General features: G+C 35.8%; 1 protein-coding gene across 3 annotated transcripts in view; it reads left to right on the top strand.

The window, feature by feature from the left end:
• The window catches only part of AKAP13 (A-kinase anchoring protein 13), a 164,856-nt gene that overhangs the window by 67,843 nt on the left and 83,741 nt on the right, over positions 1 to 13,272 (top strand). For all 3 annotated transcript variants that reach the window (XM_069466637.1, XM_069466636.1, XM_069466635.1), the window contains exon 5: positions 9,577 to 9,652. In XM_069466637.1, coding sequence (XP_069322738.1) covers positions 9,577 to 9,652 — 76 coding nt within the window. The remainder of the gene's footprint in view (positions 1 to 9,576; positions 9,653 to 13,272) is intronic.

Raw genomic sequence — 13,272 nt, 5'->3', positions numbered from 1 at the left:
AAGAGGTCCGTAGGCTTCATGGTGGGAACGAAAAAGTTACCCAAAGAGGCCTGGCATTTCTTCTGAGGTAACTTCCATTATCCTGTGTTCTATATGCACTATCATTCACCAGAATTTTGGATGTTGAGTGCCTTTGGAGATACCACTGGACAAAGGAAAACCTGTGCCTAAATTTGTTTTTTTATCTAAAGAGTCATAATGTGATCAGAGCCAAAAAGTATGTTTTGATGACTTCTCTCTCCAAAAGATGTAGATATTAAATGGCAAATCTGTTTTCCACATTTCCAACTACTGGCTAAGGAAAATTTCTGAATCATCTTGAACTGTTCCCTCTCCTACCCATTCAGTAAATTGCCAATCCTATATTTTATATATAGCCCAAGATTCCATAAAGGCAAATCTGGATAGAGGGGCTCATAATCATCATCCTCATTATTCTCTTAAGACTCAAATTATTAGCAGTACCAACACCGATGATTCTTCCTATTCCGTCTCCTAATTCTGCTGATGATCAGCTGCCTGAACTCAGAACTGGCTAATGAGTGTTGATGGTACAAGGAGCCAGTTTATCTGTTAGTGTGAAAACCTCAGTCTCAGAGATCACATTTTGGAAAAGAGACTAATATGAAAATAAGCATTCTTCTAATCAAAAATATCTGGTAACTTTTGATTAACTACAGCCTAAGTTTTAAACGTGTTATCATGCATCCAGTGAGGGCCTGGCATTGTATCTGGCCTGTAAGCAGCACTCTGAAAGTGTTTCAAATCGAGCCACATAGTGTGGCCTGTAAGTTACTTTGGTTGTATAAATGAGAAAGAAACAGTGAAGTTGTTTATGAATAAAAGCAAGACTAGGGCAAATTTATCTGCCACATCAGTGATTCTGAAATAGGGCAGAAGGAGGGGGCCATGTTTCATAATCCAATTTATATCTCTTAAGCAGCTTGCTTATATAGTAAACACAGTATTCTTCATACATGAATATGATATGCTCGGTATTGCTGTTATACAGGATGTGGTTGAAAATGCTGATACATGTTTTGACATTCTTTCCACACTCGCTTCATATGGAGTTTGTCCTCTGGTTAATTTCATTGACCATGATTGGTAGCGTCTGGCCCAGATTACTGGCTCCAACTCTGACTCTGTGGGCTGCCTGATTCCTTTTCTGTAAACAAGCTTGCATATCTCTAATTGCTGCACACTCGTTTTTTAAGTAGTGATAAAATATACATAAGTTTGAAACATTTTTAGGTGTATAGTTCAGTGGCAGTAAGCACATTCACATTGTTTTGTAACCATTACTACCAGGTATCTCTCCAGAACTTTTTCATCTTCCCAAACCGAAACTCTGTACCTGTTAAACGCTAACTCCTCATTCTCCCTTCCTCCTAGTCCCTGGCAAGCACCGTTCTACTTTCCGTCTCTATGAATTTGACTACTCCAGGTACCTCATATAAGTGGTGTCATATATTATAGTATTTGTCCCTTTATGACTGAATCTCACTGAGCCTGTTTCCTCCTTTCTAAAATGGCAGCATGCCTTCTCAAAAGGCTATAAAAAGGCCAAATCTATGTGACAGTACTTTGTAAACTTTAAAGTATGAATCTATAAATATGAGTTGTCTACAACTTAAGCTGTGACTACATCCTAATTCCGCTCTCACCTGCTATTTCCAAAGTCTCCAGAAACCTCACAGATGCCAAGCCCAGTAACTTATTATTTTTTATCTGTTTTGATTTCTCTGCAGCAGTTGGTACTGTGGACATATCTTCCTCTTTGAGCCCTCTGCTTCCTTAATTTCTGTGAAACTCTAATCTTCTGGAGTTATCTGGTTCTTACCTAGGCTGGTGTGTGCAATCTCTGACTTCCCTATTCCGTGTACTATCTTATAGAAAACATATTTTATATTATAAATATAAAAGTTATTATTCTGGCTTAGTGTCTTTGTATGTAACATCTGTGACCCAACCAGAAATGTATGTAGATCTTGAAATGTTGCATGCAGTTACAGTGTTCTGTTTACTGTCATTCCCTTCTCAACTAAATAAAGCATGCAGCGTCCAAGTCAACACGTTTGCCTGCCTGCTGTGCAGGATGCTGTGGGAGGCTTACGGGCCTAACATTTGTATCTCTCTCACACAATATGAGCTTTTTAAGGAGGAGTGCTTTTACTGCTTCTGCTTTTAAGGCTTGGCACAATGTTTGTTACATAGAAGATACTTAACACATTTTTTTTTTAAATAATAAAAGGAAACAAATCTGAGTGTGGTAAACATGATATAATATCTTCATACAGTCTCCTTTTTCTAGAAAGTAAAAATAGCTTAAAAAATATTTTCCATTTTAAAAGAAATACATACTCAGGATGAGATCCCACATCACACCTACTATATTGGCTACAATCAAAAGGACAAAAGCAAAAACTAGTGTTGACAATTATGTGGAGAAATTATTACATGGTGTGGCTACTTTGGAAAACAGTCTAACAGTTCCTCAAAATGTTAAACATACATACAGTTGTCATATGCATAACCCAGAAGTTCCACTTTAGGTATATGCCCAGGAGAAGTGAAAACATAGGTCCACACAGAAACTATGTACAAATATATATAAGCCAGAAAGTGAAACCAGCCCAAATATCCATCAGGTGATGAAGAGATAAACGAAATATGGGTATATCCATACAAGAATATTATTTGATTATAAAAAAGTAAAATACTGATATATGCTACAACAGGGGGGAACCTTGAAAACATTTTGCTAAGTGAAAGAACCCAGTCACAAGACCAAATAATGTATAATTCCATTTATATGAAATGTCCAGAGTAAGCAATCCATAGAGACAAAGTAGATTAGTGGTTGTCTAGGACTGGGGGATAGGAATTGGGGATAGGGCATGACTACTAATGGGTGTGGGTTTTTTTTTTTTTTTTTTTTGGTTGAGATGAAAATGTTCTAAAATTAGAGGTGGTGATAGTTACACAACTCTATGAATATACTGGTACCATTGAATTACACATTTTAAATGGGTGAGTTTTATAGTATATGAATTACATCTTAATAAAGATACTAACATGTAAAATAATACACACCCTAAATGCAGTGTAGCAATCTGGATGGGATCCTGGAACAGAAAAGAACACTAATGGAAAAACAAGTGAAATCCAAATTAAAGTCTGGAGTTTAGTTAATACTAACGTACCAATGTTGGTTTCTTAGTATTGACAGATGTACATGGTTACGTAAAACGTTAGCATTGGAGAAACTGGGGAGGAAGGGAGAGGTGACCGAGATCTTTCTGTACTGTCTTTGCAACCTGAAGTTATTACAGTACCCTGTACTATTTTCCATCAACTTGAAGTTATTATAAAATAAAAAGCTTATCAAAATCATTTAAAAAAATAAAATATATAACCATTAAAGAAAATTTGGGAAACTACAGAAAAGTTAAAGAATATTAGTTGTCTCTTTTTGATCATTCAAGCATAACCACTCAATTAAAAATACAGTCAGATTAGGGTTTTTCACCTAGAGGTGCAAATCATATCAAGAGATTTTTGGCTGCCACTATGTGTAAAATTTCTAACAGTATATAATCTAACTGTCAAGAACTGTGATGGCTCTGAGATTGTACCCTACTTGTAAGCTAACAAGTTAACTTGTATCCTGACACAGTTGCACCAATGCTGACAGAAGTCATGGGACCCTAGGGGTCAGAGGCAGATGAGTTTACTACACATTGCACAGCATGCAGCTGAGCACCAGCCTCTTGTTGGTTCTTCATATTTCCTAAGCTCCTTGGAGGTGGGAGGGAGGGACCCAGGTTGATGCTGTGTCACAGTTGAGAAACCTCAACCTTCAGAAACCTGGATTTTTATACAATGGATGGAATGCCTGTGTGACCTTTGCCCTTGACTGAGACATTTTCTTATTATTCTGGACAGTCAACATACCTGTCCTTTGCTTCAGAAGGAAGCAATATCTTTATTTTCCAAGGCTGTTTTGTACATAAACATTCTTAAAAAGATAGTCTAGAATAAAAGCACAACCACGATGCTTTTGCTCACAAGACCTGCAGAAATGCGAGACAGCCATGAAGAATTGTTTCCCAACACTAGTATGTTCTTATCCCTGTTATTCAGAAATCAGTATATTCACTTAAAGATATTTTATTTAACTTTAATTTTGTTCTTTTAGTATTTATATTATTTACTGTACATTAATTTTGCAGAATTTGAAACTCACTTTAACACAGGTGGCTGACAGGAAAAGTACAGTCTATTAGTCCCCCTTGTATATATAAGGCAAAGGATGTTCCGTTTACTTATTGACCATGGAATAATATGTACACTATTGAAAAAGTGACCAAAAATATTTTAAGATACTGAATTTTAGTGCAGTTTTCTAAACTGTTGGCCAAAAAGTTGTTGAAGGTCATGGAAGGAGAGAGAGCAGTATCATGATAACTCAGGGTGATTCATTTCCAGATTCTTCACTCCATTATTAAGGAATCCTCTAAGCTTTTTTTTTATTATTATTAATTATACAAACTTGTTGTATTCATGCAGCCTCTTCTTATCACAGGAATAATAGGAAGAAAAGCAATTTTTTCCTTCTAACTTCAAAATGTAGTTTTATATTGAAGTATAATGGTTCTGGTCCCTTGTTTTTGTTGTAGGCAAAAATGTGAAACATTTCACATTAAGCGAAATGTGGCTTATTTCAAATGAAGAGGAAATCCTTCTCTGAATGACCTTTTTTTTAAAGATAATTTTTTTGTTTCAGTTATTTAAAAGATGTGGAGGGGGTCTGGTAAAGACCAAATTCGTGGTTACTTCCTTATTGTGCCCAGCCAAATTACATTTTGGAAAGGATATTTTTTATAATTCCAGGGAACCTGCTGAAGAGTCTCTTTCATTCAGGTCCACTTTCAGATTTTTGGCATCATTTTCAACGTACATCGGCCCCTGCTCCCTGCTGCCTCTCCTCTTTCTAAAAGTGAAATAGCTGAAATGAGCAAATAGTACAGTATTTTGTTTCATGTGGTTCCAGGTTTGCATTGATTATTTGCAAGCAGTTTAATTCCTTTCATCTGTTGTCCACCAGTTACAATTTGACAAAATGTCCCCAGCTGTCTGCCTTATCCCACTTTGCATATTCAATAAAACTATTGATCTTTATCTGCAGAATAGCTTAGTATCTTCTGACCAAAGTGATCAAAAATCTACTAGTAGATACTATATTTTAGAGGTTTTTAAATAGAATCATAGCTTCTATCTTTGAGCATTATAAATATTGAACTACTTGATAATTTGTTTAGATACTTCTGTTCATATAATTTAGAATTACAGCTGAATATTTCAGTTTTAATGAGATTGAAGAGTTATAATGTTAAGGTGTTTGGGAGTTGTGAAGACTAAAATTTATTTTATACGTTACACATCTATTTGGGGGATGTATTTGTTTTCCATTTTATTGTGTTATAATTTGCAGGCAGTAAAATTCACCAATTTAAGTTTATGGTTTGAATTCTGAGAAATGTTTAAATAGTGTAATCACTGCTCCATTGTGATAGAAACATTTCTGTTAGCTCAAAAGTTCCCTTCTGTCCCCTTGCAGTCTTATTGCTCAGTCCCTGTTAATCAATAATATGTTTTCTGTCGCTACAGTTTTGCCTTTTCTAAATAATCACATAGATGGAACCATACAGTAGTTAGTCTTTTGTGTCTGGCTTTTTTTCTTTTTTAATTTTGCATAATACTTTTGAGATTCATCCATGTTGTTTACATTAGCTGTTCATTCATTCTTGTGAGTCTGCTATAGTTTGACAGTTTGCTTTGTCCATTTACCATTTGATGGCAATTTGGGCTGTTTCTAGTTTGGAGCTGTCATGAATTAAGCTGCTCTGAAAATTCTAGTACAAGTCTTTGTGTGAACATAATTTTTATTTTTCTTGGGTAAATATCCATGAGTGGGATACTATGTTGTATGTAAGTGTATGTTTGACATTATAAGAAACTACTAAACTGTTTTGCAAAGAGACTACTATTTTGCATTCTTTCAAGAACATTTCCATGTTCCAGTTACTCTGCATCTTTGTCAACACTTGATATTATCAGTCTTTAATTTTGACTGTTGTAGTAAATGTCTATCTGTGTGTCCTGGTGATTTTAGTTTGCATTTTCCTGTTGCTTAATGATGTTGAATATCTCATTCTATGCTTATTTGCCGTTCGTTTATCTTTTTTATGGAATGTTTATTCAAATCTTTTGCCCATTTAAAAAATCATGTCGTTGTATTATTGCATTTTAAGTTTTTTGTTTTTTTTTTTTTTTTTGTTGAGACAGAGTCTCACTTTGTTGCCCAGGCTAGAGTGAGTGCCGTGGCGTCAGCTTAGCTCACAGCAACCTCAAACTCCTGGGCTTAAGCGATCCTACTGCCTCAGCCTCCCGAGTAGCTGGGACTACAGGCATGCGCCACTATGCCCGGCTAATTTTTTTTCTATATAGATTTTTAGGTGTCCATATAATGTCTTTCTATTTTTAGTAGAGACGGGGTCTCGCTCAGGCTGGTCTCGAACTCCTGACCTTGAGCAATCCACCCGCCTCGGCCTCCCAGAGTGCTAGGATTACAGGCGTGAGCCACCGCGCCCGGCCACATTTTAAGTTTTGTTTTATTTTTGTATATTCTGAGTAGGAATTCTTCAGCAGATAGGTGTTTTAAAACTGTTTTCTCCCAGCTGGTAGCTTGCCTTTTCATTTTTCTAACAATGGTTTTTGAGGAACAAACGTGTTTAATATTGATATGGTTGGCTTTATTGTTTTTTCCATGCTTTTTTTTTAAACTCTGCTATCTAAGAAATCTTTGACTAACCCAAAGTCACACAAAAATATTCCCGTATGTTTTCTTTAGAAATGTTATAGTTTTAGCTTTAACAATTAGCTATATAATCTATTCTGGGTTCATTTTTATAGATGGTGTAATATAAGGCTTGAGATTTGGGGGGAGTTTTGTTTATTTGTTTGTTCACCTATGAATATCTAGTTGTTACAGTATCATTTGTTCATAAGAGAGTTTTTTCCTCCATTGAAATATCTTGACATCTTTGTCAAAATCAGTGGGCCCCATCTGTGAGGGTCTGTTTGTAGATTCTTTCTTCTCTTCCATTGATCCATGTCTGCCTTTACACCAATACCACGCTGGCTTGATTACTGTAGCTTTTATAGTAAGTCTTGAAATCATGTAGTGATCAATTTGGGAAGACTTAACCATATTGAGTTTTCTGATCTATAGATATTATATCTCTCTGTATTTATTTAAGACTGCTTTAATTTTTCTCAACCATGTTTAATAGTTTTCAGAGTACAACTCTTACTCATATTTTCTTAAAATTGTCCTTAATTTTATATTTCTTGATGCTATTATAAATGGCATTGCTTTTACTTTTTAATTTCTGATTGTTCATTGTTGGTATATAGATCTAAATTTTATTTCTTTTTCTACTTTACTGCACTGGCTAGGACCTCCAGAACAATGTTGAAGAAAAATGATGAGAGTGGACATCTTTTTCTGGTTCCTGATCTCAGAGTGAAAGCATTTAGTCTTGCACCATTAAGTATGGTATTAACTGGATTTCTTTTTATGGATGACCTATATCTGGTTAAGGAATTTCCTTTCTGCTCCTAGTGTTCTGAGAGTTTTATCATGAATAGATGTTGAATTTTGCCAAATTCTTTTCATCTGTTGATAATCATTAGTTTGTGAGTTTTTTGGTCTGTTAATAAATTGATTTTATGATTGCTAAAACAACCTTACGTTCCTGGGATGTATCCACTTGGTCTTGATGTATTTAATCTTTTTGTGTATTGGTGGATTCGGTTTATCTAAAAATTTTTTCAGGATTTTTGCATCTATGTTCTTTGGTTTTAGTCAGAGTAATTCTGAGCTCATAAAATGAGTTGTGTACTATTATCTCTTCTTCCATTTTCTGTAAGAGTTTATGTAGAATTGGTATTTCTTCCTTAAATATTTGGTGACATTCACCACTGAAGCCATCTGGGCCTGAAGTTTTCCTTGTAGGAAACTTTTACACTATGAATTCAATGTCTTTAATAGAATAAGGCTATTGAGTTTAACTGTGTTTTCTTCAGTGAATTTTGGTGCTTAGGTAGTTTGTATAGTTCCATGGAATGTTTCCATTTCATCTAACTGGATGAATTTATTGCAGTAAAGTTCATAATATTCCTTTATTCTTTCAATATCTGTAGGATCTATATTGATATCTATCTTTAATTTCTGGTACCAGTAATTTGTAACTTTTTTTTGTTCTTGATCAGTCTAGAGTTTTTTTGATATTATTTATCTTTTTAAGGAACTAGCTCTTCTGATTTTATTGCTTTTCTCATTTCTGTTTCATTGATTTCTATTCTTTATTTTCTTTATCCTGCTTACTTTGGATTAATATGCTCTTCTTTTTCTAGTTTGTGAAGGTGAAAATTTAGATCACACTGATTTGAGATCTTTCTTCTTTTGCAATAATAGCATTTAATGTTATAAATTATTTCTTTGATTCATGGGTTATTTAGAAGTGTTTTTTTAAGTCTTTTAAACATTTGGAATTTTTCCAGATATATTTTGGTTTTGGTTTCTGATTTAATATTGTTGTGATTAGAGTGCATGCTTTTTATGGTTTTAATCTTCTTAAATTTGAGCCTTATTTTATGCCACAGAATGTTTGATTATTTTGAGGTTTATTTTATGCTACAGAATGGGAACATTCCATGTGCACTTGAAAAGAATTTGTATTCTGCTATTATTGGGTAGAATGTTCTATGTGTTGGTTAAGTCAAATTGGGATGTTTTTGAAGTTTTCTTTATCCTTGTTTGTACTTGTTTTATTAATTACGAAGAGAGGAGTGTTGAAATCTTTGATGGTAATTTTAAAAATTACATTATTTCAAATTTAATGAAAGTAGAGGGTTATAATGTTAAGATGGTTGGGAGTTGTAAAGACTAAATGTTTAAATTTTTTAAAATTTTGGATGAGGGAGGTATATTTGCTTTTTGGAATCACACAAACTTGGCACTCCAGTACCAGTCCTCCTGTTTATTACTTTAGCAACCCCTCTGAGCCTGTTTCTTCTTTGGATAAATAGAGATATGTAGAATTCTTAACATGATACCTGGTGTACAGTCATTCTCACATAGGAATTATTTTTGTATTTTTTTAAAGTTGCAAAGAAGGACATCAAATGTATATTTTAATACTTGATCAGTTTCATCTGCCCTTCTTTTTTAAAATTTCACCCTTGGCCTGCACCATGGCCTTCCTCTTTGTGTATGTTTTCCTCTTGCTTTTGTATGCCTAGCTATTTGTGACAATCTCTTTTTAGAACCTTAATTGAGTATAGATTGCATCGGTTGTATTGTAAAAAGGTTTTTTTCTTGACATAATTTTATTCACTTTGTATTAAAGAAAAACATAGATGGGTTGGTATAGTACATATACTTTCAGCAACTGTAAAGTCGTATTATTTCAACGTCTGAAACTCAGTGTTTTCCCTTCCTTTCAGATAAACCAGGAAAACTGGTGTACAATAGAGCCATGCCCTGATGCAGCATCTCTTTTGGCTTCTAAGCAGAGCCCAGGTAAGCAGAGATTTTCCATCCCTCTTCTGGAACCACAGTCCTACTCTAATAACAAATCATTTTATTTGGAGATCTGCCCTTTAGCACGTTATACTATAAATCAGAAAAAGGGATATACGTAATTTGGGTTTGTAGGCACTTTTTCAGTTGAAGATGAGTGCATGCAGTTGCCTTAATTTTATTGTAGTAGTAACAGATTTCCTATGTGATTTTGTGATTTGTTAACTTATATGTGAAGGTATCTGTGCTATACATATATATGTAAGATATAGGGTTTTAAGCTGGTAAAACTATAAATACATTATTAAGGGATAAACCTGTAGTTCTCAATTTTGGCTGCACATTGGAATTCTGTGGGGTGAGCAAGCTTTAAAATTATATTGATTCCTGGGTCCTACTCCCAGAGATTCTGATTTAATTTTAATTGGGGGAGGTGTGACATGAGCATCAGAATCTTTAAAAGCTCCTTTGGTTACCCTTGTATGTAGCCAAGGTTAAGGGCCATTACACTTTGGAAGTATTGTCAGGAAGTGAATCCTTAAGCTCCTGTGAATTAGCAGTAGTAGCCGAAGGAGGGGGTAAGATGCTCTTAAGACCTTGCTTGTTAATGACACAGCTCGTGACTCGTGGTTGGTTAGGATTCCCAACTTTTAACCCAGCTTCAGCCACTAACCCTCTGTAATGTGTGTTCTCTAACGTCTGCATGCTCTGTTGTCTCCCATCCGTAAAGTATTACTAGCTTGCCTCATTGGGAGGTGTTGTACAGTGATTTGGTGAGTGATACTTATGTCCCCTGTGCCTGTTCCTACAGCTGCTAAGTGAATACTAGTAACTTTCATTCTGGGTTTTTAAGTCTGCCTAACCCAAAAATCCGTTTACCTTCCCAGTTTTTACTAACCTGTTTTAAAAATTGCTGAGTCCTTCTCATTTGCTGGTCTTTTTAGAAACAGTTTAACTGTAGGTACTCTGCAGTAGTATTAAATTTAAAAACAAAGTGTTTAAATCCTGTCTTCAGAGATTTCCTACTAATTCTTGGCTCCCTGACTTTACTACAAAGGAAGTATTGAAAACAAATAGGAAAACTGTTTTTCTCTATTTTTGTCTCACTTTTTGAGAGTGATTTAAAGGGTTATTTTGAACATGTTAGCATGCTCAGCCCGCTTGCCACATGCCGCCCTGTGCCGTCTCAGGACTCTGTAGAGAGTCCCCCCAGCAAGAAGGCTCTCATCAGATGTGGCCCCCCAACCTTGGACTTGTCAGTCTCCATAACTGGGCACTGACTGTTGAAGAGAACAGGCCGTCTGTCTCGCAGAGTGTCCTGCTTTGGGGATTTGTCTTGTTTTCCTATAATGCTGTTTGTCGGGAAGCTTTGAAGAAGAATGAGAAAACTTGGAGCTTGAGCTGGAGTCCCTGGGCTGTCCCAAGGACACGTGCTCTACTGCCCGTAAGAAATGAGGGAAGAGACCCATAAACAAGGCATACTCATTTTTTTTGTTTATTGTGGTAAAATATATGTATAACATAAACTTTTTTTAAAAAAGGGTTATTTTATGCTATAGTTGTCTTTAAGGTCTTCACATCTTATAAGATTGACCGTGTTAACAGATTTAGCTGACACTTCCCCCATCCCGCCCCCTAGAATCTTCTACTTAAACGTATACCACTTACTATGTTTTGGTTCCTTAAACTATTTGGGGCTTTTTCTAAAAGTGTAATTACTCGCAACCACCCAAGTGATGAAACTTTCTGCCAAGTAAAGGTTAAATGAGGTTGCCTCACAGTTTGAATTATAGTTTAATTTAGTCATTTAGAGAAATGATTTTTGAACCCTTGAACATTTTCTCCAGGGCGTAACTTTGAATTTGTTAGACCCTGTCCACACCCTAACCCCAAGCATAAGCTATGTGGTCTTTTTAGAGTAAATAATAAACCTCAATTTAACAAAAATCCATTATCTGGATTATGCTACTGGACTTCACATCTGAGATTTTGAATTTTGGCGTAGTTTTTTGTGAATCCCAGGTACTTTGTCCCATAGGTTTTTTTCTTTTACTTTATGTACACTTCTCAGGAAAGCAATACCATTAGGCCAAGTAAGATAGTATGTTTTTAAATCACTTCATATACTTTTTGGTACTGGATGAATACAAGATAGGATTATGATTAGGATGGTTTAACAAAGCCCAGTGGATATTGCTGGTGTGTTTTTTACTGTTCCCCAATTACAGTTTGTTTGCATTTATGTCATTTTAAACCCAAATGACTGGATAGCATCTTTAAAAGTATATGTTCTGCTAGCTTTTAAAAAGCTAATAGCTCAATGCACAAACATTTTACACAGATTTATATATGGGTCATAAAACAGGCCTGGCCCTAGCTATGCCCACCTTCCGAATACTATCATTTGGATACTTATTGAATAATACATTAAAGATTAATGAAGCCTTAACTTCATCAGGCACATCTGTCAACACACCTTCTCTGTGCTGAGGACCAGAGTTCTGGTTACTGTATGTATAAATTATTTCTAATCGTCACTACAACTCTTTTAGGGAGTTCCTAATCATCTCATGTCACTGGTATGGTAATGGAAACATAGAGGGGTTAAATTACTTCTTGTCTGGGATCTGTCTTCTAATAAGTAGTCAGACCTAGATTTAGGCCAGATTAGTCTAACTCTCAAACTAGTGCTCTTTGCTCTTGTTTACACTTTGCTATGCTGCTCTACTTTATTCATTAGGAAGGGGGCATGTAGGAAGAAAGGAAGGATTTCATGAATTTTGAAAATTCACCAACACATGTGACACAGGGTGTGGATTAGCTTTGCCTTCAGGGGTTGCCCCCTCATGGGTGTTACAGTGGCTCACAGTCCTTCTCTTTCTCCCCTGTTCCTTTTTTTCATACTCTTCCCTCCTCCCCACACCAGCAGTCAACATTATCTCACACAGCAGACTCTTCTTATCCCAAACTTGGTTTGTGGTCCCTGTAGTGCTCGCTTGAATTTATTTTCTGAGTGAGGTATTCCTTCCAGGGCTGAATCTGGATCTTCTCCATGAATTTTCCATTAGAATATCTTGAGCTGGTTTGTTTTCCAGTCTGGAGTTTGGACGTGGTCTGTTAGACTGCCAGCTGGACAGCTGGCAGCTCAGCATCGTTGCTGTGACAGCCCTTTCTTTTCTCGGCCAGCCCCCCTATTTTTCTCTCAACCACGGAATGGAGTTTTTTATTTTTTCCAAGTGGGGAAAGGGGAAGGAGTAGAAAGATCACACACACCAATACCACCTAGGTTACTGCATACTTTATGAAATGTGGGGAAAAAAAGAAAAACCCTCCAGAATGCCCATAATCTACAGTCTTTTAAAGACAGGGCCATTCCCATTGAACTGACACACTCTGAAATAGTTTGGACCAAGACTAGAATGGACTGTGGTCATCTTTTAAACTGAAACATTTTCAGATTCATCCATGGGCCCTGCCTCACTTCTTGTGGCATATTTTGTGTAATTCTGTGTTGAAATTATCTCTTAATATGTCCATTTCACCACAAGATTGTAAACCACCAGCCCCACAAACACTAAACATCTCTGTATTTGTATACTCCCTACTACCTAGCCAGATGC

Source organism: Eulemur rufifrons, chromosome 3 (assembly GCF_041146395.1).
Source record: "Eulemur rufifrons isolate Redbay chromosome 3, OSU_ERuf_1, whole genome shotgun sequence".
Taxonomy (NCBI): Eukaryota; Metazoa; Chordata; class Mammalia; order Primates; family Lemuridae; genus Eulemur; species Eulemur rufifrons.
This window is presented reverse-complemented; position numbering and strand designations above follow the sequence as displayed.